The sequence below is a fragment of the Prionailurus bengalensis genome, chromosome B4 (genome assembly GCF_016509475.1).
Source record: "Prionailurus bengalensis isolate Pbe53 chromosome B4, Fcat_Pben_1.1_paternal_pri, whole genome shotgun sequence".
NCBI classification, from domain to species: Eukaryota; Metazoa; Chordata; class Mammalia; order Carnivora; family Felidae; genus Prionailurus; species Prionailurus bengalensis.
Genome location: NC_057358.1, coordinates 137,730,039 through 137,757,335, shown reverse-complemented (window position 1 = coordinate 137,757,335; position 27,297 = coordinate 137,730,039). Strand labels below are relative to the sequence as shown.

Below are 27,297 nucleotides of genomic sequence, written 5' to 3'. Positions count from 1 at the left end.
GGCACTCTCTCTCTCTCCCCCTGCCCCTCCCATGCTCATGCATGCGCGCGCGCGCGCGCACACACACACACGCACGCTCGCGTGTGCGCTCTCAAACTTTACAGAAAGAATTCCAAGATGCTGGTGGTCTTCCGCTTAAGACGGGCTGGACCCAAGTGCTAACGAGGGAGCAGCCTCCCGAAGCAGTGACGCGGCCACTTTTGAACACCCACTGCTTCACGTAAACGAAGTGCCCCGTGTGCCCACCTAGACCAAAGTCACAGAAGACCTGCTTCCTGCCCTCACCCAGCCAATCAATCTCTTATCGAGTGTAGAGAGCAGAGGCCACTCTATTTGTCTCCTGTTCCTAAGAAACCACCGGCAACACCTCTGCCTCGCGGACCTCCTCCGCTTTACACAACATCAGCTTTGCGCCGAGACGTCCCCGTTGCCACGTGAGCTCAGAGTCGACCCCGGTCGCACCTTGGGCCGCTCTCACTCTCTCACCGGGACCCACGCCGTCGGTGATCCTTCACGGCACGGTTTGTCACGGCACCGGCTACCCCGTTCCTGAAAACCACAGGCCGGCGGGAAACTCGTGCTTGGGGCGCCACCACGGGCCCAGGGAGCCAGCCGGCGAGCCACCAACAAGCGAGTCATGCTCCAGGTGCCTCTAGCAGACCAATGACGTTGGAACCAGCGTGCGTTTGAATTCGCTCAGTGGACAGCCGACCTGACTGCAGAGGCCGCCCGTCACGGCGACGAGGCCTCACGGCCTGGAGCGTGGCGCACAGCTGGCCCAACCTCTCCTCTTCCGCGTCCCTTTCCACACCGGTCGTTCTCGCCTGCCCCGCGTCCAACTTTCAGACGCAGACATTCGCCTCTGGTTGCACTTGGGAAATGTGTCTTTAAAAACCAACAAATTATAATCTCTGCTTTTTAGAAGATTTAAACACAAGCAGTCACTTCTCAGCTGAGTGAGAAGTCAAGGCCAAAGTTCTCATTAAATCCACTACCCCCAGCTTTGTCGTAACTAAAGCCGAGCACACGTAGTCGAGGTTAAAATTTTATTTATGACCAGAGTAACATAAAAGATTTTTCATGCTTCAAAAAGAGAAAAAAAAGTGTCTCAAGCAGGTCTCTGGCTTATCTCTCACTTGCAACATGTTCCAACCTTATGTTTCTTGTTCTTAACTTTCTCTGTACCGGGGGGGGGGGGGAGGGTAGGGGGCCAGCGCCATCAATGGGGAGCGTCATGGAATTTGGCAAGGACAGCATATCCAAAATAGGCAGCCTCTGGGAGGAAACCAAGCAGGGTCCCAGGGTCACCGCCATGGCCACCGTCGGGCGTGAGCCCTGCCCCCAGCGTGGTGCTCTCCTGCCTGCGTGAACCCCAACACCCCTGACAAGGTCTGCCCACCTCATTCCAGGCAAACCCCAAATGGGCCCTGGGGAGACACTTATAAGAGATAAGAACAGAAAGGCTGGACCTTCCCCCATAGAATAAAGACTCCGAAAACGTGGGATTTCTATTCTAACTAAAAGCTGCAAACTTGGTCTCGCGCTCCACTGGTCATTTCTCAGGCGCCTGTCGCAACACCGACTTGTGTGGCGCCGAGCTGCGCTCGTGCAAAGGCCCTGGGGCTCCGCGGCCAGTTGGGCCCTGCCGCTCCTTGGAGCCGAAGTCACCAAAATTAGGGCATTCCAAAGCGACCCCACTCAGCTGGCCTTTCCTCTTCAACACCGACCACTCTCACAGCAGCAGGCTCGGTGCCTCAAACAAGCACCTGCTGGTTCTTTCCTAGCGAACAACGCAACCACCGTACTTTGAATTTTTTTCTACAGTAACACGTTTCCACGTAAAAATCGTAAGTGTCTTTTTTTTTTTTTTTTTTCCTCTTTGGCAACTACTGTTGCTTGGACAGTCCTCACCCTCCCCTTTTTACCAGAAAAACCACCTTGATGAAGGGGGCCCGTCGGGCAGAAGCCAGGAGTCCGGTCTCCCTCCCACCACGCCGGTCCCTGAGGTAGCCGTCCGTCGGGGCCCGTGTGAGGCTCTACCTCCCGAACGCGCAAACCACAGGGTGGAACTTGCAGCCGGCCTCCGAGGCGCCCGCGCGGCTTTCCCGGGGTGTAGGATGGTTTTGGAGCGAGAGATGCCACGCGGAGTTCTCTGAACATTCCTCGTTGCTTAGGTTACGGCACTGCGGTTACACAAGGCTGGTCTTCAAGTGGCAGGTTTTGGCGGTTTTAAAGATTTCAAGACCCTCCGGCATCGTCTGTTGCGACAAAACAAAGAAAGACCCAGACGTTAAGATTCAGCTCGGAGGAGCCTCCACGACGGGACGTCGGCGTCCCACACCGTTCGGTTTTCCGCACACACTGAAGACTTTGACACAGTGGCCACTGTCTAGAAACGGCATTGTGACCCGTACGCGCCATCGGGAACAAAGGAAATCACCGTGCTAGGTTTTCAAAGACCGACGGGAATCTCCACCCGTGGAAACGGGCGCCTTTCCCTTCCCGGAGGAACAGCAGGTCCGCGCCGCCTGCCTATGGGAACGGCCACCGCACTCAGCGCGGACCCAGAGGGCTTCCTCTGAGCATCACTCACGGCCGCCTGGGGAGCAGCGGGTGCCGGCACGCGGGGCCCGTCCGCTGATCCCGTGAAGTCTGCCGGGCAGTGAGCCCGGCCACCGGGCACACGGCCTGCCACCCAGGGGAGGCCCTGGACGGGAGAAGCGCACACACGCGGCAGTGGCAGCAGAAACACTACCGGCAGAGAATGACCAGAAGATCTGCCTTCTTAAGTATCACAGGCGACGGAGGAGCCCCAGACAGACAGGAGGAAAACGGAGGAGACAGACCAGCGGAAACCACCACCTGTCCTGGAGGAAACAGGTCAACGCTAATTTCGTCGTTTCCCTCGCTGTCTGGTTACAAATGTCCCCACTAGCGAAATTCACAACCCAAATACTTGCCAAAAGACTTCAGAGGAACTGCTCCTGGAATGGCATCCTCTCTCTACAGGGAAGTGTGTTGAAGCTATAGAAAATCGGCCGAAGGACCCGGACGCCCGCCCCTTCGGTGTCCATCCAACCGGTATGAACGAGGCCACAGCCTCCCGTCTCCCCTTGTCACCAGCCCTACTCCGGTGATGACGCTCTGCACGGAGCCCCACTTTTAAAACTACCTCATTTTGGGGCGCCTGGGTGGCTCAGTCGGTTAAGCATCCAACTTCAGCTCAGGTCATGATCTCACAGCTTGTGAGTTCCAGCCCCGCGTCGGGCTCTGTGCTGACGGCTCAGAGCCTGGAGCCTGCTTGGGATTCTGTGTCCCTCTTTCTTTCCACCCCACCCCTGCTCATGCTCTATCTCTGTCTCCAAAATAAATAAAAACATTACATAAATAAATCAAATAAAACTCTTCCTTTCACTGAGCGTTCTCCGCATTCACCGTGAATCTTTGCACCTGTGCCAGGCCGCTTCGACAGCACAAGCTCCCCACGATGTAGAAGAGGAAGATACTCTAACGGCAGCCCCACTGAGGGGTAACTTCTAGGTGCCTGATAAATAGGTAAACTGACGAGTTACTTGCTTCATAGGTCTAGAAATTCTTAGTGGATTATTACGTTTAGGAGCACTTTGCTTCGGTTTTCTTATGTAAAGCAAAAAAAATAAACTGTTATTTGAAAATCTTCAATCCCAATGTTGTCAGGAATGGAGTCAGACAACCAGGGAAGCCTCTGGTATCCCTCAAGATTTGAAAAGATCACGGTCTTGGGGGGAGGGGAGGAAAGATGCCACGAAAGAGTAAATCAGAACACAGAAGAGCTCCCAGAAATCAACAGTAATACTCTCAAAATAAAAACGGAACCCAGAGACTAGGACACGATTTTGAGAATCTCCCAGAAAGTTTCTGAAGAGCTGAACACAAAATGAACAGGAAGACATCGGAGAAAATGCAGGACCTCGGAACGCAATCCAGGAGGCCCGGCCAGCATGAATTTGAGGACAAGGGGACACAGCAGAAAGACATAATCAGGGAAACCAGAGATTATCCCTGGGGCTGGAGACACAGGAAAAAAATTGAGCAACGTATATAAAAAAAGAGCTCCACCTAAATTCGTGAGATTTCTGAACAAGAGGAAAAAGAAGATCCTGAAAGTTTCCAGAAAGGCAGGCAACAGATCACCTACAAACCACTGAGAACTGGGTTGGCAACAGACCGTCTCCAACAGGAAACACGGACCCTTGAGATGGCGGGTTTCCCAGCAGAATCCCACACCCCGGCCGTGAGTGGAGTATGAGGACACCCGAGGGCCGGGGTGTCCCCCCCTACCCCACAGGGCTGTGAGCGCCCCCTGAGGAGGTCCCGGCCAGATGGCCGGGGCAGGAAGACAGGTCTTTGCAACAGTGGCCTAGGAAGCGAGAGAGCTCCCACACGGCAAGTGTGCACAGTCCAGAGCCGAGCAGAAGGCCGAATGTCACGGGAAGGGAGGGGCCCTATGACAGACGATGATCCATTGGAAAATAACGTGGGCCGCCCGGGTGGCTCCGTCGCTTAAGCGTCTGACTCTCGATTTCAGCTCAGGTCATGATCTCATGGTTTGTGAGTTCGAGGCCCACGTCGGGTTCTGTGCTGACTGTGGAGCCTGCTTGGGATTCTCTCTCTCCCCCTGTCTTTCTGTCCTTCCCCGGCGCTGGCTGTCTCTCTCTCAAAATAAATAAATAAACTTAAAAAAAAAATACTGCAAAACATTATTTTTTGGACAAGGGCAAAGAGAAATTAAAAATTCCTCAAAAATAAAAAGCACCGACACGCAACAAGCAAAAGAGCACATTTGCCCTCGATACTGACAACATCCCGCCGCTGACACTGGTCCCGTTAACACAGCAACGGGGATGGCTGCTCAGCCAGGAAAAAAACGTTTGCGTCGTTTTAATAAAGTAATCGCTTTTGTTTTCCACCTTTTAAACTCTACCGCCTATAGACAGACCGAAGGGCACAATCCGTGCTATGACCTTGGCAACCAGCAGGGGCCGGTTCGGGAGTCAGAGCCGGCACGTGGGCAACTAGAGGTGATGCGCCGACGCCTGGAGGCAGGCGTGAGGGCGCCACGTCTCCTCTCCCGGAGCCACGGACGTTGTCCGCTTAAATCAACAGTTTCTGTAACTCCCTGTCGGTGACATGGGGAACAAAAGACAGATGACCTGAAGTGGTTTTCCCTGCGGACCGAGGGACAGAAGGCAGGACGGTGGCCAGCCGGGGTGCGGCGGGTGGGAGCCAGGCTCGCAGCGATGCTGCTTCTCGAAGCGGGTGTGACGGCACAGAGCGCTCACTGCGAGAAGCCTGGGCTGACCTCCCGTGTGCTTCCTCAAGCGCGTGCCGCCTTCAGTGGACACACGTGTCCTCACCCCTCCCGCCCACGGCAAGGGGCCTCATGACCGGACAAAACACAGGGGCCGCCAACAGCTGTGTGTGGCCAAGCGGCCGCTGCACGGAAAGCACACGTACCTGCATCGGACCGTCGGGGCCTCTTGGAATCTTCAATCCCGTTCTCTTCCAGCTTTCTCTTCGCGCAGTCCTGACACGCGTTACCTATGAGGTGAAAAGTTTTCATCTGTTTTAGAATCCACCCTTCAAGGGCTAATAAATCGGATTTTGCTGAAACAATAGCCAAATAACCCCTGCCATGCCCCACGGGCTGCGCTTTCTTCCAAAGAAAGGGACGGATCTGAAAGTCACGTTTAAGTGGGAAAGGGTCTAACGAAGGCGTCCTTTCACAGGGAAACGAGGCAGGAATGGAAAGCGGAGGGGCCGAGCCAGGCGGGCAGGGGCACCAGGGCCGCACAGACCGGCCCCTTCTCCCCCACCAGCCCACCTCTGTGCACAGCCCGGTGCCCATTCGGCCCACAGGAGGACACTGGCCGCCACCCGGCCCGGCTCTGTCTTGCAAATTCGTAACCGGCCAGAGAGGGCCTGGCAGCGAGAAGCTGCACCTTTCCAACAAGCAGCAAGCAGAAAAACTGATCTGAAAGCTCAGAACCTTGCCGATGGACACTTCTGAGGGGGCCGGGCCAGGCCTGCTACACCTTAGACGGAGTCTTGTCTGGTCGCCCTGCAACTCTCACTTGTAAGACGGGAAATTATTCTCGGGTGCCAGCACATGACCCGTGTTTGAGCTGCACCTCCCTGCTGGGGGGACGCGTTTTTAACCCTCGCGCTGTGGCAGGGACCCTCGCGAGGGCGGGGCTGGCCATCACCTCCGGGGGGGCCGTTTCAATACAGGCTAAGTATTTACTACGAGAAACACTTGGTGATTCTGCAACAGTGGCAGCGAGCTAGCAGCACATGTAGGCAAAGAACGGGCTGGCAGAAATCAAGATCTGTTTACCCAACAGCGTGGTGCTGTCCACTCGGTCAGCATCTGGAGAAGAAAGAAGAAGAGTCAGCAGAACCGAGACGTCACGTGCCCTTCGTCCTCATCCTCAGGGCAGCGGCAGGGACGGCGGCAAGGGCTGCTCGCAGAGGCAGCGCGACAAGGGGACCTGAACGCCAGCTCCGGTGTGCCGTGGGGCCCCGGGCCGGGAGCGCCCCTCCTTGCCTCCTCCCTGGGTTACCGTGAGGACCGAGGGGCTCCACGTGTGGCACGTCTGGGCCAGCCTGGCACACGGGGAGGAAGGTACGGTACCCGCGGTCACTGTCACGACTGTCCTCGCCAGGACACCACCCTCTCCGGTCAAGAGAGAGAATTCGCGAAGGTAAGCGCAAACGTCCTGAAGGACACGGTCACAGATTCCGGGTCCAAAAGAGCTTTTGGCCCTGACAGCTCGTCGGATGCACCCGGGGTCATGGAAGGGGGTCTAGCGGGGACAGGAAGGCACTCGGGTTTCGTGAGCCCCGGTCCTCGGGGCAGCCGTGCGTGTGGAGGCGGGGGAGGCTGTGGGGAGGGGCAGGACGAGGCCGCGCGGGCCTGCCTGGGACACACCGGATCCCGCTCCGGCTCCGAAATCTCTGGGCGTTCACCGGGCAAGTGATTCGCCTCTGAGCTGGCCTCGCCATCTATCGAATCATCTGTTTCGTGGCCCCGGGTACTGTGACCGAACACGAAGGTGGAGAAGGTAAAGCTCACGGCGGGTGGGGCCCCGTGAGGGTCCGTCCCCGCTGCTCCTCGGGCTACGACACGGACCACTGCCCTCGACGTAAAGCCAACTGTCCGTAGGACAAGCGGGGAAAGACGGAGCTGTCGGGACCATGTACGCATCCGGTCGGCCGCAATCGTGGCCTTCCAGGTCACAGCGGCCACGTGCAGCTGTCCACGTGGTTGACCCAAGTCCCCTGCCCGGGGGGAGTGGGGGGAGGTTCTGGCTGCAATTAAATGGCAGCCAGTAAAGACCGCTCCATGCCCACCATCATCCGTGTTTGACGTCCCCGACCTCCAACCCATCAACTGCCCTTCTGACAGGCTGACCCACTTAAAAGCTGCTCAGTTACCCTGGTCCTTCCTGGGCAGGTCAACAACTCCCCCCCAGCCGGGCCAGGAATCACCTACGAGGGTGTGCTGCACGCGGCAGAACGGGGAAAAGATGTTATTTGCCAAAAGAAAAGTCTTTGTGAAATCGTCTCGTGTCTCTACGGTTCTAAGTCGTGAGCTGCAGCGACACGGTGAGAATAAATGAGGTCTCTGCACTCTTTGGGGTTTCAGCATCTCAACGGCTGCGGCCGGCTGGGCAGTTTGCTCTCCTGGTTAAGGGCCTCGGCGGGGACATAGCCGGCCATCGGAAACAGGACTACACGGGGGCTCCTGCACGCACAGCGCTAAACGCTAAGGCTCCGCTCGCAGACGTTACCATCAGACCACTCGCCCCAGCCTCCGATTTGTAACGGACACACGGACCCTTTTAAAACGTGGCTGGAGGGCCGGTCAACGTAAGGGTGTGTAAAACTACATCTCCGCTTCGTCTCGCGGTACGTACGTTCTATCCCCAAGAAAGGAAAATCAGAAAGAACCCCATCGCTTTACGCCCGGAAGGGGGAACGGCCCGTACCTGGGCTGCGCTGCCTGCAGATCTGAGAGGCGAGGTCCTGCACGTATCCGGGAAAATAGTCAAAACAGTCCCCGTACGACACGACCTTGATCCCGTGCAGAAGCATGTCCGCTTGATGCTTGAAGAAGTGGTCCTCGTCCTCCTTGAGCACCAGCATGTAGTGCTCCAGCTCCACCTTGTTGGGCACCGAGTAGAGGAAGAGAGCCTGGAATATCTGGTCCCGCAGGGTCTCTCCGCAGCCCACGAACAGGAAGGACTTGGTGCGGTACAGGTTCTGGAGCACCTCCTGCGGAGAAGCCAGCCGAGAGACAGGGATGCTCGTCTGAAAGACGGCGAGGTCCCAGCCCGGCCGCGCGCCTGCGCCTTTAGAATGTCGCTCGGCAACAGGCCGTCCCCACCAGCCACACCGTCCCCAGTGTGAGAGGCAAAGCCGTTCGCGTCAACGCGGTGTGGCGCGTGAGCAAACAGGCCCGAGCCGCGCACACACTCCCTGCTCGGCACCCGCGGGAGCCCCTTCCTCTCCAAGCCGGGGTCACGGATCCAGGTCCCAGTCGACGTCCGGCGTAGACGTGCCTTAAAGTAAGGAGAGTCTGACGCCCACCCACCACCCACCTTGTGGTGTAGTCCCTCCAGTCAAATCTCCTGGAATTAAGTACAATTTTAAATTCTCGAAACGGGAACTAAGGACGTTCTATTCGTTTCTGTCCAGAACTGTTATGTATGACGGTCTGGAATTAACGTGTCTCCATGGCTCACAGACGGTAACGGAGTGCCGCGGTCAGAACTGGGTTTCTGGGAGTGAGAGCAGAGAGCTGAGGAGGGGGGAGACCAAGGACAGGGACCCCAGGGAGCGGGCCAGAGGGGGCCGCCAGGACTCTGCGTGGTCACTCGGGAGTGAGGCAGGAAGTTGCCCCTTCAGACGCCCGACACCCCAGGGGGAGGTCCGGTGTCCACCCAGACATCCTCACAGCATTACCGACGCAGCTGAGGGGCATCAGCCCGGCCACCCGTCTGGCCACACCTGGGCCCCGGGCCGGGATCGGCATGAGGACCACGGTGCCCGACCCCGAGCTTGCCGGTGACTCCGTGAGAATACCGTGGTTTGTAAGCGCTCTAATTAAAAAAGTTTACAGAGGGGCGCCTGGGTGGCACAGTCGGTTAAGCGTCCGACTTCAGCCAGGTCATGATCTCACGGTCCGTGAGTTCGAGCCCCGCGTCGGGCTCTGGGCTGACGGCTCGGAGCCTGGAGCCTGTTTCCAATTCTGTGTCTCCCTCTCTCTCTGCCCCTCCCCCGTTCATGCTCTGTCTCTCTCTGTCCCAAAAATAAATAAAACGTTGAAAAAAAAATTAAAAAAAAAAAAAAGTTTATAGAAAGCTGAAAAGCAGCTTTCCCACACTTCATTCTGTCCAGGATATCAAAAAAGCCTCACAGGGAAGGAACGAAGTGTAAAACAAGGTTTTGAGAGCTAGAGAGAACGCCAAGCAGAGAAAGGAGAGGGGAGGCCGGAAAGAACGCAAAAAAGCACCGCGTGAGGTCGGGACGAGGCCGGAGAAGACCAGCGCGGATCACGCCGAAGAGATTCACCTGCGTCCCCGAGCGGCCGCGCCGCACCGCACGAGGACCGGGCCTCCGTTCAACGCGCCAGCCCCGGGAGACAGAGCTGAGGACAGCGCCAGCGGTGTGGACAGAGGGGCAGGGATATGCCTGGAGGCCAGGAACCCGCTCGGACTGCCAGCAAGCAGCCAGCGGCCACCAAGTCCCAAGGGGCGCAAGCAGGGCCTGAGGAAGGGGGGCCGTACCATGACTTCCGGGTCTTGAGTAACATCTTTGTACCCCGACGGATCCAGGACCATCCCGCAGGGATCGGTGTACAAGCCGTGAATGTGGAGAACTCCGTATTTGATGTGCCCTCGCGCCCACTGAAGGACCTGTGGGACAGCAAGCCAGGACAGAGGGGAGAAAGCTATTATTTAAAGGAGGCGGAGGAGGAAGACATCTACGCCGGACTCGCGGGTTTCAACCGTTCCTTGGAAAGAGCGAGAAACGCTTCACTTTACAATCGCACCTTTAAAGCCTAAGGGGAACCGGGCTATTGTGCCACTTGAGTCCCGTCGGACCAACAACTGCTTTACAGACGGCTTTCAGCACGTGAGATGCCAGCGACCTGCCGAGACCGGTTCCTTGAGGGGGACGAAGGGGACTTTCGCTTCTGAGTGACACGTTCTATTTAGTCACTGCCGTGGACGTGTGGTCTGTACGCCCAGAAAAACACACGTGTGGACCCATAACTTATCAAACAGCCCTGGACTGACTTCACCTCAAGATCTAGAACAAGGCCCTTGAAAAGCTGCACATCACACACACTCCATTTTGTCCTCACACCAGGGCCACCGTCACATCAGCGGGCAGGCCTGGCACCGCCAGACACGCCGCAGGAGCCCAGCTCTGTGGGCACCGGGCGGGAGGTGGGCCGGCCGGCACTTCTGCCACAGGCCCTTTGCACTGGATTTCCAGGGACGCGATTTACAACAGCAGCAGCCAGAGAGCCTCGCAGATGGGACCGCGTGGCTGGGGTGCGGCGAGCGGGCGCTCCGTCACGTGTCACAAAGAGCTCAGGGGAGGGCGTGACCCCACCATGCGGACCGTGCCGGCACACGCTTTCGCCACATTCCGCGGGGGAGGGCGCAAGGAGCAGCCCTCAACGTCAAGGCGCGATCTCTACGCGCTTCGGCTTCCTGGGCGGATGAGCTGGATAACCCAGCAGCGGCGTTAGTAATGACACAACATCTTGAAGCAAACACACAAAGACACAAACATTTCACAAAAGAAATACAGTCGACAAAACGAAACCAGGATCGACCTTAGCGATAAGAGAAACAGAAACGTACACTGTTCACCGATTTCCACCTCAACGGGAGAAATGTGTTTTGTTTTGTTTTTTGGTGACACGTGTTGACAAGATGTGGGACACGCATGCTCTCTGACGCGGCTGGTGGGGGCAGGAACCGGCTATCTTCCGGGAAGCAACCTGGTGATTCACATCATCTGTCTAACATACTCATGCCCTCTGACCCTGCCGCTCCTCTGAGATTTTACCCTAAAGAAGTCACCAGAAAGACACACAAGTGTAAACATCTTGACGGTAGTGTTATCTGTACTTGTGCAAAGACGCTAATAATAACAGAGAAAGGATGGCAACTCTGGTTCGGTTCTCCCATCGCCCTGCCGTTTGTAAGCGTGCTTTTAGAAACAGCTTCGTGATCAGGAAACATTCCAAGTACGGTACTAAGGGAAAAATATCAAGATAACAACGTCACGAGCAGCATCACCCGATCCAGAACGAGGGGGAGGGGCTACCCAAACCACTGGCCCTCCTTCCCACAGGGCCTGCCACGCGCACACACGCACGTGGGCAGCCCTCGCACGTGCGCGGGACGAAGGCACAGAGGAAACGCGCAGGTGAGACCAGTGGGCGCCCTCCCGGCGTCGCGATCGCTCCTGTGCCGCCGTGAAAGGGAGGGCTCGGTCGGCCCGCGGAGGGGGCGAGACACCCCCGCCCCCCACCCCGCAGCCCGCACCTTAGTCTTGTCCTTCAAGTCCAGGGACTCCATGGGCTTGCTCTGCTGCTGCCCGAAAATCTCCAGCAGGTTGTCGTAGTTGGTGGTGAGGACCATCGTGCCCCTGTCCATCAGGCTGAGGACGGACTGCAACACCAGCGGGTTCTGGATGTGGTGTTCCAGGTTGTCGAAAACCTCCATCAGGCAGTCCTGGAAGAAGTTGGGCTTGGTGTCACCTGTACGCTACAGAAAGGGGGAACAGAGTCACCAAAACATCCTCTCTCAGCGACTACTGAGCACCTAGGCGGCAACATTCTTTCTGGCTGCTGATTTCAGAAAGAAAGGAAACCCCGACCTGATAGAGTTTCCTAAAACCCTGGAGGAGGGAGACAATGTACAAAACCTAAGTGGTACGTCAGCGGTGGCCAACGTTACGGGAAAGCAAAGCAGTAAAGGGGGCACGGCGCTGCTGGGGGCACAGGGCACTAGGAATGGGGACACTGGAGCACACACCCTCCGGGAGTGGCCCAAGCAGAGGGAAGAGCGGACGCAAAGGCACTGAGGTAGCAGCAGCAAAGGTGGGTCCGAGGGTGATCCGGGGCCCTGGCGGGTGAGGGCGGGCAGGTGAGGTGACCGGGCACCAGATCACGTGGGGCTTTGCGGACTTCAGATTCCCCGTGAGGAGCTGCAGAGGTGCTGGTTTTCTCTTTCTCGGTGCCACAGCATCTTAGAGTTAGGCGGAGGACAGTAAGGCACATGCTGCTGGGTGATTCAATGGGACGGGAAGGAGATCCGGCCTCTGGATGGAGCACCAAAGGTCACCTGCGGCCTTGACCGGAGCCACTTCCGTGCAGCGACGGGGGCAAAGCCCGGGCTCAAGAGGAGGGCGGGGGAGCCGCAAACACACACGAGCTTCCGAAGAGCCCTGCTGAGAGGGGCCGCGGGGGAGTGGGACTGGGGGGCAGCCAGGGGGCCTGGGGGTCAGGCGGCAGCATGCACTCGGGAAGGCTGAGCCTCCCGGCCACCCCCACCGCACACGACACGACATGCGCCGGCCCGCCCTCGGTTCTGTCCATCAGAAGCCACCTCTGTCCCGGTGCAGGTCCCAGGTCCCAAGACCCCAGGACAGCGCTCGACTCCTTTTTCTGACATTCTCGACTCCTTCCCCGACCCCAAAAACCCTTCCCCTGTTCCCGTGGGCCCGTCATCGGCAAATTCCCACACGTTCGCCTACTTCTGTGAGCGCCCACCTCCTGGTGCCACTGGAAACCGGCCCGGCCCTGGGAGCACAGGGGTGGACCCAGCTCCCCATCAAGTCTCTCCAGCTGTACTTCTGGGCCAGTTCCTGCCGGTTCCTTCGGCCACTCAGCTGACCCTCGAAGCACCTCCCTCCCTCCCCTCCACCCACCGCGTCCCATCTCCGCCACCGGCCTGCTGTCACATCCCGAGCCTCACCACCACCAAGAGCCTGGCCCTTTCAGAACCTCTGGCCGGGCCTCCCCTCGCGCCTGCTCACCCTGCCAGCACCTCGGCGCCCAGGGCCACCCCGAAGCCAGCAGGACCCGCCCACCACCGAATCGGGTCCCGCGGACCCGCCCCCCCCCCCCCCCTTCTCCCAGGAGGCAGCTCACATTCCGTGATCTATCACCACAACTACTCCCCTGACCAAGCTTTCAACCTCGCTGCCCCTCCCGTCCTTTGCCAGGATTTCCTGGCAATTTGGAAAAACTCGCCACTCACCCCATACCTGTTCTCAACCTGCTGACCGTGGCTGGGGAAACACAACCGTTCCGGCTGGCCTCACCTTAACTCCTGTCTTACGAAGTTTAAAAAGGCGCACAGAAGTAGAGAGAAGAGTAGATTAAGGCTCCATCTGGGCGGGAGCTCCAAGTGTCTGCCTCGTGGCCTCTCAACAGATGAACCACCTCTCACCGCACGCGGCCCCGCACCACCCGCCCCGCGACACCACTCTGTCCACTGACTCGTCCCCGTCCATCTCAGCAACCCCGTCTGCAAAGGCCCAGACAGCAACTGCTTCAGGCTCTGTGGGCCTCATTCTCTGTGACAACTACCCGACCCTTGCGCCTGAGCGTGAGAGCAGCCGTGGACAATACGCAAATGATCGGCGTGGCTGGGCACCGGCCACTTCATTTACAAAACGGGCAGCGGGCCAGGCCTGGCCCCACGTCCCAGCTGCCCCGAGCCAACGGAACACGTCCCCCGGGACAGCCGCCCAGCCGAAACACTTCCCAGACGCTGGAGACCCCAGGCCGGCGCGACGAGAACACAGGCGGTAGATGCGGCTCCCACGTCAGGCAGGGGTGAGGCAGGAGCCCTCCCTGCTCCCCTCCTGCCCTGCCGGACGGGCACATGTTGGCAGAGGAACAAAACAAGGCCCGGGGGCCCCGGCCCTGGCAAACCAGCATGCTGTCCCGGGGCGGACTTCCACGTGGGGGACACAAATGTGACCACATTAAGTCAGTTGTTGGGGGCACAGCGGCCTAAACTCTCCAGGTCTCCCCGATGACCCTGCAGACACCCTCTCATGCTTTCTGTGCAGCGCCTCCAACACCCTCCCCCCCCCCCCCCCCCCCCACCAACGCTCAGATGATGGCTGTGCTCTAATAAACCCAGAAGTAACCAGAAGAAACCCGCCCCTGGCCTCTTCCACATCGTGTAGCTTCCCAGCGCCCCTGCCTGTCCACGGCGGCTGCCTCACAGCGGACCCCCACCCCTGGGCCGGCAGCCCCGACTCGAGGGGACCGCTCTTCCTCTCCACCAGATCACGTCCCCCTGCGGACAAAGACGCTCTAGCTTCCCCCATCTTAAAATGTTTTCGGGAACCACCTGTCCTCCGAAGCTACGCGGCTGGCCTGCTTAAACCAAAACCACACCTCCAGGATACCCGTCTGCGAAATGGGCGTGAAACCAAGGTTCGTCCCCAGTGTGGCATGACACCCCAGTCACCACGTCTCGTATCCCGGCTCCACTCAGCACGGGCTCTTTCAGGAGCCCCGCGGTGCGCCCGCATCACCGCTGTCGGAAGGGACGGTTCAGGTTCTAAAGGACACGAACACGGTGGCTCGTCAGCCCGGCCCGGCCGAGAACGGAACGCGACGCGGGCTCGTGCAAGCGTTCGCATCAGCTCCGCCCTCTGCAGCCCCGACCGGAAGCAAGCGACCCAGGGAGACCCGAAGCGGCCCTCTGAAACAGACTTACAGGCGACATCTTCCGGATCAGGTCGTGGGCGACGACCAGCAGGTCCCGGTCCTTCATCACCTTCCTGCGGAACTCCGCGACGTCCCCGGGGTGAAGCACCTCGAGCTGCTCGGCGGCCTCGATGACGGCCTCGATGCAGCTCCGCCACGAGCAGAGGGCGCGGATTCCCGGGGCCACCGCGGCGCTGACGCCCGTCCCGATGACCAGGAGCAGCTCCTGGGGCTGCTTCCGGATGAGGCTTTTTAAAAACTTTCTGCTTGAAAACAAGGGAAAGAGAGCGCGAAAGTCACCCTGGAAGGACCACAGTCAGAGGGAACATGACATCCAGGAACACCTGCGGGGCTCAGGTCAAACACGGTCACCTCCCTACTTGCCACTGCCGGAAGAGAGGCCCCGCCCATCATGCTGTGCTGTGGGTTTATCTCACGCGCTCTGCCCTCCGTCCACAAAGGAGCTGGGGCCGGCTGCGCCTTGGTCATCACGAGTCCCCCTGGAGGGCAGCGCGTATTTAAGTCATCTACACTCGGGGACAACACGCCGATAATTTTAACTCTTTTGACGCCGCTGGGAGCTCGGAAAGACCAACCGCGATGACAGAATGATCCTGCTGGCGGCGACAGGTAAGAAAGTCCCCGGCCCAAACCGGGTTTCTGCCGCTTGTCCATCGCGACCCACCCCGGGCTGACACCTCCTTAACCCGACACCACTTAACGCCCGTAACCCGCGGTCCCCTGAGCCAGAGAAGCATGGCACTCCCAGTCTCCTCCCGGTCTCCGACGGGACTCTGGGTTCCCTTGTTGCTTGGTCTGGAGACCAGGTTACGGTCGCTTCCTCGGGCAAAGAGAGAAGTGCTCTCTGGAACAGTTCTTATGTTGAAGCAAAGGGCGGCTACACAGCCCGAGCATCCCTCCTGACACAACGTTCTCCTTCCACTTTCCCTGTGCGGGGGCTAAACACCAGCTCATGAGACCCGTGACAGGTGCTCTACACCTGCATGCAGGCGTAGCTGACTTTATTTACCTGGATTTTTGTTCACTTCTGTTTGTGGTCTTTTCCACTGGATCCATCTGTAAATCCTAGAGAGAAAAATAAGTCAGCCGTGCCTTCTATCTCCCAGATCAAAGTTCTCTCATTAAGACTCTGGAAGAGTGAAAGCTAGAATTCAAATCAAAGGTCCTGGATCTTTGTTAAATCACAATACCTAAAAAATGCCATATACCAAAAACATACATCCAGCATGCTTCCCAAGCCACTGTTCCCACGCCTATGTGACCAACCAGGCCAGGCGGAGGCTCAGACTCAGACTCTCCCAAGCTCTACTCTGGGCAGAAAGGGAAGGGAAAGGAACGCGTGCCCAGCGCAGACGGCACGGCGGGTCCGTGAGAGGACTCCACTCCAGAGGGCTTCCCGTGGGCACGCGCACAAACGACTGGTCACGGGAGGAAGGATGGCAAGTTGCCCACCAGAGCAAAGCCAGGGGGACGACATCTCCAGGGCGCGGAGCCCTCCTGCAGCCAGGCTGAAATCTAGTCCAAAGATACAAACTAAGGAAAAGGTCAATTCTTAGCTTCCGTAAAACAAGCATCTTAAGCCGGCTAGGTCTCTACAGCCAAACTATCTCCATAGCCTGCGAATTTTACAGAATCGCTTTCCCCCAATTCCAGAACTAATACTTCTGTAAATAAGGAAATACACAGAAAAATCAAGTTTATAAAGCCCATTACTCTGCTACCTATGGGCAAGAACTATTAGGAACATCTGTACATTTCCCTCAAGGTGGTTTACATTTTTCCCATCATTTGAGTCCAAAGGTCACACCCTACTTTTTTTCCATGCGTTTTAATAAAAGCATTTTCCTTTCCTTATTAAAAAGATTCAGAACTAGGGGCGCCTGGGTGGCTCAGTCGGTTAAGCGTCTGACTTTGGCTCAGGTCACGATCTCACAGTTCGTGAGTTTGAGCCCCGCGTCGGGCTCTGTGCTGACGGCTCGGAGCCTGGAGCCTGCTTCGATTCTGTGTCTCCCTCTCCCTCTGCCTCTCCCCTGCTCACACTCTGTCTCTATCTCTCAAAAATAAATAAACGTTAAAAAAAAATTTTTTTTAATTCAGAACTAGAAGTGTAACAGCTACATACACAAAATTCTACCTTATTAATATGCCATCATTTATTTTCTCTAAAATCCCAAGGCAGGACATTACTATAGCACTTGGACAACCATCTTTGTGCACAAAGATTTTTATCTATTTTGGAATTATTTATTTAGGAGAGATTCCTGAGAAGTACAATTGCTGAGTTAAAGAATATAAACACCGTAAAACATCTCAGCATGCACTGACAAACTACCTTTCAGAAAAGTGGTCAGCAAATATGGAAAAGCCTGGTTTGTCATATCCTAACCTGCACTGACTGGAAACCACCTTTTTACATGTGTAGTCTTTTTTTCTTTTAATCTCAATTAGAATCAGGTCACCAAAAATAATTTCCCAGGGTAAGTAAACAAGGCTTAATAGGTCTATAAGCATTAGATTGTAGAGCTAAATGGCATCCTAAGAAAATGCCCTGACAACGTAGATACACCCGTGTGCAGGCGTGGATGCATCTCTCAGCCCCGCTCCGCCCCAGGGAAGGGGTTCAAGGCTTCCATCGACCTCCGGATGGTGTCTGTGACCTTCGCTCGAATGTTAAGAAAGCACAGCCCACAGGCAAGAGGAATCCTGCACAGAGGCCTGAGATCTACCCAAAGGGGAAGGCTGGCAAAGTTCGGGCTGGCTCTCGTCCCCTCCCTCCATCCTCCCCACTAGAAAGTTCCGATCAGAGCCATCAAGTCAAATCTTTTTTTTTTTTTTTTTTAACCTACTAGATATTTTCTAAGGAAGGTAACAAATGTTGGGGCTTTCCACCATATTAAGTAACCCTGGACCCCAGCCCTGAGATATCAATAACTATTCACCAACCGTCAGTTTTAACAACTATAAAACGTGAATTCTTGCCAACCAAGTTTTGAAAGTTCGAGGCTGTCTCCCGTGAAACGTGCTTGGACGTTCAAACTGTGGAGTCAAACAGCACGGGCTCCAACCTGCCAGTGAGGCAGCTCTTCAACCTCCTGCTTCAGGAAGGAACTTGAGGCTCGGTCCTACTCAATCATATTTGAAAAGTTAACGTGAGGGGTGCCTGGGTGGCTCAGTCGGTTAAGCGTCCGACTTCGGCTCAGGTCACGATCTCACAGTCGGTGAGTACAAGCCCCGCGTCGGGCTCTGTGCTGACAGCTCAGAGCCTGGAGCCTGCTTCAGACTCTGTGTCTCCCTCTCTCTCTGCCCCTCCCCCGTTCATATTCTGTCTCTCTCGGTCTCAAATAAACGTTAAAAAAAATTAAAAAAAAAAAAAGAAAAGAAAAGAAAAGTTAACGTGAGATGCTTATCGGTTGACCAATCCAGCTGCCTCCCACCCTCCCCCCCAAAATAACACACATCGCTTTGAAATCGTTACTCCTGGGGAGGAGCCTTTCACCTCGGCCTTCTCTATGCAACATTTTAGAATATTTCTTAAACAGTCACTGGTCAACCAAAGACTTCAGAAATGCCTCAAACTGTTTCCATGGTAAAAACCTTCCTTCCACCTGTCTGCCGTTCTCCCAACTTCTGTTCAACTGCTTGTGATTCGCCACACAGGCAGGACCTTAGTTACAAACTGGAAATCTAAAAACTGCATTGACACACCTGTCAAAAAGTATGAACGACTTAAACTTTGGCAGGCTCGACGGAACTCCGAAATTATGTGATTTCAAAGTTTGCCAAAGGAACTCATCCGGCAAGTACTGAACGCTTACGTAACAGATGAGAGCCTGCCCTGCCGTGCGGTTTGTTGCTGGATTAAGCGCTCAAACCTCTCTCTGCCTGAGCTCGATGAAGGTCAGAAGCCAGCTCCTTAGACGGCACTTCAGACCGAGTCACGGGCTCCAACTGCAATGGCCAGATGTGTCTTGAGACACAGACACTGCTGTGCACCTTTAAGAATCCAAGGAGCCAGCAGGGGAAGCACTCAATTATATTAAAACTCAACCCAAGAACCGTGAAGATGAACCGCACAGCTGCCCATATTTAGACATCTACGGTTCGTTCGAACACTGCAGGCTACAGACACTACCTCATTTCCTGTCCTTTCAGCAGAATCTTCAGCAGAGCCAAGTCTCACCATAACCCAGAAAGTACCCCCAAAGCGCTCCTTCTTAATCCAAGGGCCGAGTAGGAGATTTCCAAGGCCATTAGCGCCACATCCTAGAAGTTTCAGCAGGACGCAGGGCAGGCCGCTGGCAGTCTGTTCCCATGCCCGACACCATTCTGCTAAGCCAATCAGATTCTAGACAACAGTAACAAAAGCCTTTGGAGACCTTTTAGAAGCTGCATCTTTTGGTTTCCTTGGTGACCATGTCGTCACCAGTGTGCAGGCCCAGAGCAACCCGTTTTTTTTTTTTTTCTTCAAGGACCTATCAGCATTTTCTGAAAGTGGAATCAGGCCCCAACACAGATCTGTATAAGCAGTTCTCGTCCTTTTTCTCTAAAACCACGAATGAAAGTCTTAACAGGATGTTTTCTGCTTAAAATTTGAGATCATGAGGGGCGCCTGGGTGGCTCAGTCGGTTAACTGTCCGACTTCGGCTCAGGTCATGATCTCGCGGTCCATGAGTTCGAGCCCCGCGTCGGGCTCTGTGCTGACAGCTCGGAGCCTGGAGCCGCTTCGGATTCTGTGTCTCCCTCTCTCTCTGCCCCTCCCCTGCTCATGCTCTGTCTCTGTCTCAAAAATGAATAAAAACATTAAAAAAAATTTTTTTTGAGATCATGCATAGTTTATGAACTAGCTTTAGAGTAACCAGAGACTGTCCTGTTCTTTGAACCCCCAGCATCCAGCACGAAATAAATGTTCATCAAACGGAGTCCAACGCAAAAAAGAATAGACTACAACCACGGTCTTTGTGATTACGGCTCACGAAACAAGGCCCCCTCCCAACTCCCTAACCCCACTGTGCCAGACTGTTAAGGACCTTCCCCTACCATCCTGCTTCCTGATAACCCCGCCCTTGGACGGTCCCCTCACTCACTAACTCTGGACCTCATCATCATGTGACTTCTTTGACCAATGAGATACGGGCAGCGAGCAAAAGCTTGAGGGGCACTTTGACGCTGGAACCAGCCCTCTTGGAACTCGGGCCTTGTCGAGTGCAGTCCAGCCTTCTGGGAGGGTGAACAGCCCCCAGGGGAGAGCTGAGGTACACCATGTGACAACCCAGCACCACCCCCGACCCAACACAGAAGAGGCTACCCGGGGCCACTCAGTGCCAGTCAAGCAGCCAGATCAGCACAAGGGCAGGGGTGACGCCCGGGAGGCCAGCCAACGACCTGCCGGAGCAGGCCCAGACGCTGAGCTGCAGAACCGACCCTAGTTTGGAGCGCCCATCACCACCACTGTTTTCCACCACCGCGAAGAGCACAGAGACGGGAAAGGAAGGAGACCAAAGCGTCAAGAGAGCGGATCAATGAGTGCTTGGATCTGGAGTGCTGAGGCGGAGGGAGAAAACGTTTGTCAAGAATGGTCTTTATTGCGTTAGCCCAACAAAAACCTTAAACCGAAACGAATTACCTTCTATTGCAAATTACAGCACGAACCACGAATTAGTCTGTGGGATCAACAAACGTCCTTAGACAAACCCCTTCGTTTCTTTCTGTAAGTGAATTATTCGGGTTTTGAGCGACCCAGGGGAGTGGGGAGAGCTCTCAAGTCGTACAGCCCTTGATCACAGGCAAGAGACAGGTACTCAAAACGTATTCCCTTCACACAGCAGGGGAGGGGGTACTGCAAACATCCGCCGAAGTTTGCACGTGTTGGCTTTCACCTCACCTCTAGTCCATCCAGGGAGCGACGGAATGAGATGCTCCCAGAAGGTGTGCCCAAGGGTGACACCGGCCATCGTGACTACAGATGACTGGATTCCCACAAAGGCCCGGCAACAGGGCGGCCCTCTGTACAACATTCTATCAACGGTACAGCCACCACTGTTACAGAAGCAACCCACACGGAGAGATGTGTCAATGTGCTGCTCACAGGAGACAGACTCGGACGGAGCTCACCCTTGAACAGGTGGGGCACCAGCACCCCATGTGGTTGAAAATCTGCGTAGAACTTTTGACTCCCCCAAAACTTAACTACCAACAGCAAGAGCCACAGGAGAGCACTTTTTACCGAGACACAAAATGCACAAAGAGATGAAATGCTCACGGGGAGATCGGTGCCCGTGGCATTTTAAGCAGATACTAGCAGGACTTGAACTCACCACAACAGCGACCAGAGGGGGCTACAAAATACTGACAGTACAGTAGGACTACAGGTAATTGTATGCAGCTTTAAGAGTGCATTTCTACGTCTGTCGACATTTCTCTCCACGGAGAATGAAGTCACACACAGTCTGCCAGTTTTGATGAATTTTAACTCTTTAATGGATGTGTGTGTGCTTTATGGTAGTTAACTGATCAAATAAACTGGTATCTACAAATCCTTTATGCATTCCGACATACCTACCTTGTTCTGAGTTCTTGTGACAGTTCTAGGCTCAGCGGCTTGCCTGTGTTCTTTCAACTCACAGACTCACAACTCGAAAAAAAGATGTTCCGATATGTTTACTGAAAACAGGCTGCAGGCGAATGGGCCCGCAGAGTCCAAACGCGTGTGGTTCAGGGGTCCACTGTGCAAGGATAAGTCCTATCCGTGGAGCCAGCGTGGTTCCTGAAGACCGGGACGTCCTACAAGGAGGCCAAGAGCCACCTGTTGCACTCTGGCCGCACCAAGGCGGGTCTGAGAGCCCGGGAGCCCCGAAGCGAGCACTTCCCACCTAGCAGCGTCCCACGGCAGTTCCCACAGCTCCCGGCACGGACACCCGTGGTCACCGCTGTCCTCTCCCACTCCGACGGGACTCCCACAAACCGCCTTCTTCAGGGCAGCCCGGCTTCCCACGCAGACCCGGGGGCGGGGGCCACAGAAGCACAAATCACCGGGTAAGAAGAGCCCAAGCTTTCAAGTACTGCTGACAGCCACGCTTCTAACCACAAATGAGTCACCCGGGGGTGAGACACAAACTGCCAGAGAGTCGGATGAGCCGACGAGGTCACCTGATCCGGAAACAAGGTGCAAACGGGTAACAACCGAGCTTCCGGAACCGCAGAGAGAGGCCCGGACCCGAAACTACGACTCCCGACAGAAGGCAGCGCTGGAGGCACCACGGAGAAAACACAAGACCCAGAGTCGAGAAAACACCGCCGCGTCCCGGCCGGGAGAGCTCTCTGCGCCTCGGTTTCCAAGTCTGTCACCTGGGAATCCACCAGCCACACCAGCGGTTGGGTGGCTGTGAAAACTCCAGGTGAGTCAAACATCCGAAAAGGTTCTCACTCAACCGGAAAGGGGGCGCCGCTACCGGCCGGCTCACCTCCCCCAGCCTCGGGCAGCTTATTTCCGCGACACCACTGTGCCAGGGCGGGAGCACAACCACACCCTAATTTGCCCACAGTGCAGCTTAAACTTCGTCCCAGCCACCCCTAAGAGGGGATCTCCAGGACGAACTGTTTTTCTTCCCTTTACAGAACACATGACACTTAATTTGAACCTTAATTGGAACACATGACACTTAACCCATCACTTTCTAAAGTTCAGTCAAAATCAATTACGACAGGGGGAAAAAAAAAATGCTTATTTTTACCAGTTATAAATGAACCACGCCTCCGGAGTTGCTTGGGCATAAACTGGGCAAAACTTCCCAAACCAAGAAAACAACAAAACCCCCCACCAATAAAAACCATAAAAGTCACCGTTCAGTCCAAAAACCACGTTTGTTACTGACACTTTTTGTTCCCGTATGAGATTCAGGGGAAAGTACCAAGCACTTTGCATGCATTTTCTCACTTCATCCTCCCAATAACCCCTTGAAGTAGCTATTTCTCTTACATCTCATCCGGCCAAGGCTGACATTAAACCCTTCGAAGAGGCCAGTCACCATGATGTTTTCTCCTAACACGAGTGTGGTCCAGAACAGCAAATATACCTGACATTTTGCTGGGCACCCCGCCGACTAATCACGTGTTGGCTGTTTGAGTTTGTCCATCATCAGATGGGACACGTCGAATTAACTCAAACAGATGTGCTACTTCATGATAAGCCAATAATGGTGAAGACACACCAGTGCCAAGGCCAAGGGCAGGCCGAACCCCCAGCATGTCTCCAACCCAACAAAAAGAAGAGACGTTCTAGAAAGTCCACCTCTAGTGAAATGCAACATTACGGAGGGATCCGAAAGGTACTGGATGCCAGATGCCCTCGTCTCAGAGAAGCGGAAATGGAGACTCAGAGGGAGTGACCTGGTGAAGGCCCCCCAAGGAGTCAGGGGCCCGCTCTACACTCACCGCTGGCTCATGGCCCATAACTCTGCACTACCCTGGGCACCGCCTGCTCCACCGTGACCCCAACCCCCCATCTAAGGCACTCACTGCATCCGACGTACCTCTTCTTACCGCCAAATCTCCACAAATAACAAGCCACGGTGTTTCACTGACCGCTAGTTTCACTTGCTTACGTGACTCATTTTCCAGAAATGCTAAGAGAAGAGGCCACTACGAGGAAGATCTAAGAGGCGGCAGAGGCAGCGGCAGGCAAAACGAGCAGTTCGCAACAGTTTTGTTTGGTCTACGCCGCCGACCTCCGCAGGGACGGACAAGGAGGGCGGACTGGGGATCCAACACCGCCTCCCAGGACCTCCCTCTCCGGGCCAGGGGATGCTCCAGGCTCCTGGCAGGGAGGAAGCAGGGTGTAGCAGGGAGAGCCCAGCCTTCCAAGTTAAGCAACCAGGTGCTGGTGGTCCTTCTTAACGCTAAGTTACTCGCTCTGAGTCTCTATCTCCGCCATCTGTAAGAAGAGGAATAATATCTCCCGTCTCCTAGCGTTGCTGGAAACATTAAAAGCGGTAACACTTAAAAGAACACAGCCTAGGGCCGCCTGGGTGGCTCAGCCGGTTAAGCGGCTGACTGCGACTCAGGTCCTGATCTCACAGTTTTGTGGGAGGGAGCCCCTCTCGGGCTCTGTGCTGACAGCATGGGACCTGCTTGGGACTCTCTCTCTCTCCTTCTGCCCCCCCTCCACTCACACGCTGTCTCTTTCCAAATAAATAAATAAAGTTAAAGTTAAAAAAAGGACAAAACCTCTCCTCCAGGAACTAGTAAGTTCCAAAGTCAGTTCCCGGGCAGAAAACTGTAGGCTCAGACAGGAAAGAGCTGAAGGGCAGTCCCGGGGCTCTGGACTTGAGGAAGCAAGCCACGGTGCCCATTGTCACCACCCCGGTCCAGGACCCCTCTCTCACGCGCTCCCATGACCCGGCTTCCTCCAGACAACACCCACTCCCACCCCCCCCACTCCCCCCCTGCAGCCAGTGGCTGTTCATAAACACAGAAACCATCTCACTTCCCTCCTTAAACCCCTCAGCGGGCCTCGACTCTGACTCCGGACTTTCACCCTGACCCCCCTCGCCCGCCCCTTCCTTTGCCTCAAACCCCGCCCTCGGCCAAACTTGCCGGGTTCCCCCCTTCTGGTCTCCCCAGAATCCCCCTCCCTCCTCTCCACCCACCAAGTAAGTCCTCCCTTCCTTCAGCCCTGCGCTGCATCACCACTTGCCTGGGGTGACGGCAGAGGCAGTAAATCAGCACAGGGCCAAGGGCATGAGCCTCAGGGAACGAAGCTGGATTCTCCAACACCACCCCGAGAACATCGTCATTAAGGGAGGCAACGCGTCTCCAGCCACCCCAGGATGGATCTCGGCTCCAGCCACACTTCTCATTTCCAAGATCGGCTGTGCCTCGTGGCAACACCTCTGTGCCTTTTCACACACTGTCCCCTTCCCTGGAACTGCTCTGGCAAGCTTCTCCGCAACCCCAAACCTTCAAGAATCCGCTCACCTGTTACCCATCAGCCTTCCTCCCCTTCAACGAGCCCTCTGGAACGCCACTTCCTGAGAATCCGGCTCCCACCCCAGCCGGGCTCAATGCCACTACACTGGAAAAACTACCCACTTGCTCAGCCTCCTAACCCCCACCCCCACCCCTCCAGCGAGGGGCCCCGAGAGCAAGGACTCTGTCATCTCCAGCTCCAGTGTCAATTCCTCCTAACGATCAGGCCTTCAAGAGAAAAAAGGCGCGTCCCACCAGTGAAAAGATTAAGCCAAGGAGACAACCTCAAAGGCTGACTTGCCCTAACTCCCTCACCGACGCAGCTCTCCCTCCCTCCACCACATCAGCGCTGTTCTCTAGACTCTTCTGTGAGGCCATATGAGTCTCATCAAAGAGCATTAAAAGTTAAACACTGTCCCTGCCCTGGCCTCAATGCAACAGCAAACACAAATGATCCTGCGGGGGCTGAGGTCGCACCCCCTGCTCTGTTACAGAGGCTCATCGGCTGACCTGTTACAGGCCCCCACTTCTCGGGTACTCGTGAATTCACAAACCCCAGGCGAAGACTCACGGGTGCCCCTCGGGGTCCACGGACCTCAGGTTTGAGAAACCCAGCCTGGAGACCACCCAAAGGGGGAGTGGACGCTCGGGGCAGGTGGTAAGAGAGAAGGGCAGGGGAGCAGCCCCGGGGTGGGGAGAGAGGGCACCGAGGGCCTGCGCGGCCCAGGGGGCTTCTCAGGAGCCCCGCGCCCCGGGACGGTAACCTGGGGCGGGCTCAGGGGGTCCTCAGGCGATGTGGGGGGGCGGTTTCCGGAACCGAGAGTCCTCGGGGTGTCTGGAAGTCTAGGGGAAACCCTGAAGGGTCTCGGGTTGCGGGGTCCTCCAAGTGGCGGGGGCCAGAGGTGGCCCAGGGACTGCGACAGGGTCTCGGGGACCAGGGGTCCGGAGGGGCGCGGGCTGGCCCCCAGGGTGTCTCGGGAGGCTGGGGTCCCCAGGAGAAGGCTGGGAGGGGTCTCGGGGACCGAGGTCGGTCGGAGTTCCCGAAGGGGTTCTCGGCCCGGACCCCCCGGGGCCTGCCCGCCCGCCCGGTCCCCTCACCTGCCGGGCCGCCGCGCCGCTGGCCGGAGCTCGCGCTCCCGCCGCCGCCTCCCGCTCAGCGGTCGCCCTCGTCTCCGGCTCTCGCGGCGGCCGCGCGCTCCCCGCGCTGGGCGGGGCCGGAGGAGGGCGGCCCGCGGCCCGAGGGCTGCGCGCGCAGCCGGGGCGGGAGCCGGCGCCCGAGCCGGAGCCCGAGCGGACGCCGCGCGGCTCCCGGGGGCCGGCCGCCGCTCGGCCGCCAAGCCTTCCCCGGCACGCCCGCCGTAGCCGCGCGGAGGTTCCGCCCCGAAACCGCCGGCCCCGCCCCCGGAGCCACGCCCCCCCTCCTCGAGCTCTCCCGCGCAGGCGCAGAGGAGGGCGCGCACGGAGCTCGCGCCCGCGACCCGGCGTCCGCGCCGCCGCCCTGTCGGGGCTGGCTGCGCGTCCTCGCTTCTCGCATCTGCAAAATGGGCGCAGGCGCACTTTGCCGGGACGCGGCGAGCGTCTCTGTGAGCCCGGAAGCGCCGCGCGGCTTGGGCGCTGCAGATCCCCGACGTGTGCGCTGCGGGTCCCAAATGCGCCTCCTGGCCGGAGCCCCCTGCCCACCTGAAGCAGTCGGCCCCCGGCCCCAGCCCCGCGCTCTGCTCTTGCAGAGCCCTCCTCCGTCTCTGAAACCGCGCACGCCTGTTGTTTGCTGCCTCCCTGCCCGAGAGAACCGGGACCCTGCCTGCAGGACCCCCCTGGGTCCCCAGCAGCTAGCACGGAGCCGGGGCGGTCGGTGCCAGGCGTTTGTGAATGCGCGAGTGCACCCTCACCCCCGCGCTCTCCCCTCATCAAGAAATGCCCTTCCCCAGGGTCTGACAGTTGGGTTCGGGTCCCCTTCGTGCCCCAGGGTCTGCGTCCGTAAAACGGGGTGCTTCGGCGAACTCATGATCACGCGTGGTTGCACTTGGCACGGGAACACGCAGCTGGACTCGTCGCCTGGTCATCCTGTTATTCGAGTGGCTCCCTCCCCCCTTTCTCTGCCCCTGGAAATCTCCTTCCGCGAACAAGACCCAACTGGACCAAAAACCACTTCCTCTGCGCAGCCTGTCCAGCTCCGCTCTCCCTGCCCTGCCCAAGCCAGCCAGAGCTGATGATTCTTCCTTCCCTCCTTGGCATCTTTGTCCCTGCCTGGCGTTAATTGCTTGTTAACATCCCCCCAGCCCACCCGGCGAAGCTCATGCGTTTCAGCAGCCTGTGAACTTTGGGGGGGGGGGGGGTGCCCAGAGCACTGTGGGGAACCGTGGCTTCGTAATAAACAAGGCAGAGGTGGGCTTCCTGGGTGGTGCCAGGCACTCACCTGAGCATGCTGTATGCGTGCCTTCGTTCAGTCCTCAGAGCAACCCCTAAGAGGAGAGTGTGCGAGAGGCTCGTCTTCTCTCAGGTTGTGGAAAATTACT

The 27,297-nt window shown here is 56.8% G+C and overlaps 1 protein-coding gene across 12 annotated transcripts; it reads right to left on the bottom strand.

Moving 5' to 3' along the window:
• Positions 1 to 1,032: 1,032 nt before the first annotated feature.
• FAM118A (family with sequence similarity 118 member A) lies at positions 1,033 to 27,297 on the bottom strand. Of its 12 annotated transcripts, none has more exons than XM_043562896.1 (9): positions 27,198 to 27,297; positions 15,828 to 15,883; positions 14,808 to 15,063; positions 11,610 to 11,831; positions 9,831 to 9,959; positions 8,031 to 8,316; positions 6,377 to 6,409; positions 5,497 to 5,580; positions 1,033 to 2,258 (listed from the first exon to the last, which is right to left on the bottom strand). In XM_043562896.1, the coding sequence occupies exons 2-9, from the start codon at positions 15,872 to 15,874 to the stop codon at positions 2,239 to 2,241; spliced, it is 1,077 nt and encodes a 358-aa protein (XP_043418831.1). In that variant the 5' UTR covers positions 15,875 to 15,883; positions 27,198 to 27,297; the 3' UTR covers positions 1,033 to 2,238. The 12 variants fall into 12 exon arrangements, with proteins under 12 accessions (XP_043418831.1, XP_043418834.1, XP_043418836.1 ...); XM_043562899.1 differs by having other exon boundaries at positions 14,808 to 15,060; positions 27,198 to 27,296; XM_043562901.1 differs by lacking the exon at positions 27,198 to 27,297 and adding an exon at positions 25,880 to 25,993 and having other exon boundaries at positions 11,610 to 11,798.

Excerpts from the sequence above, each read along its gene's own strand:
- FAM118A (XM_043562891.1), bottom strand. The coding sequence starts at position 19,001 with ATGGTGAGACTTGGCTCTGCTGAAGATTCTGCTGAAAGGACAGGAAAT. Across the intron at positions 15,884-18,950 it reads CTGAAAGGACAGGAAATGAG|GATTTACAGATGGATCCAGT; the intron begins GTAGTGTCTGTA and ends TTTTCTCTCTAG. Across the intron at positions 5,581-6,376 it reads GGACAGCACCACGCTGTTGG|GTAACGCGTGTCAGGACTGC; the intron begins GTAAACAGATCT and ends TTCACCTCATAG.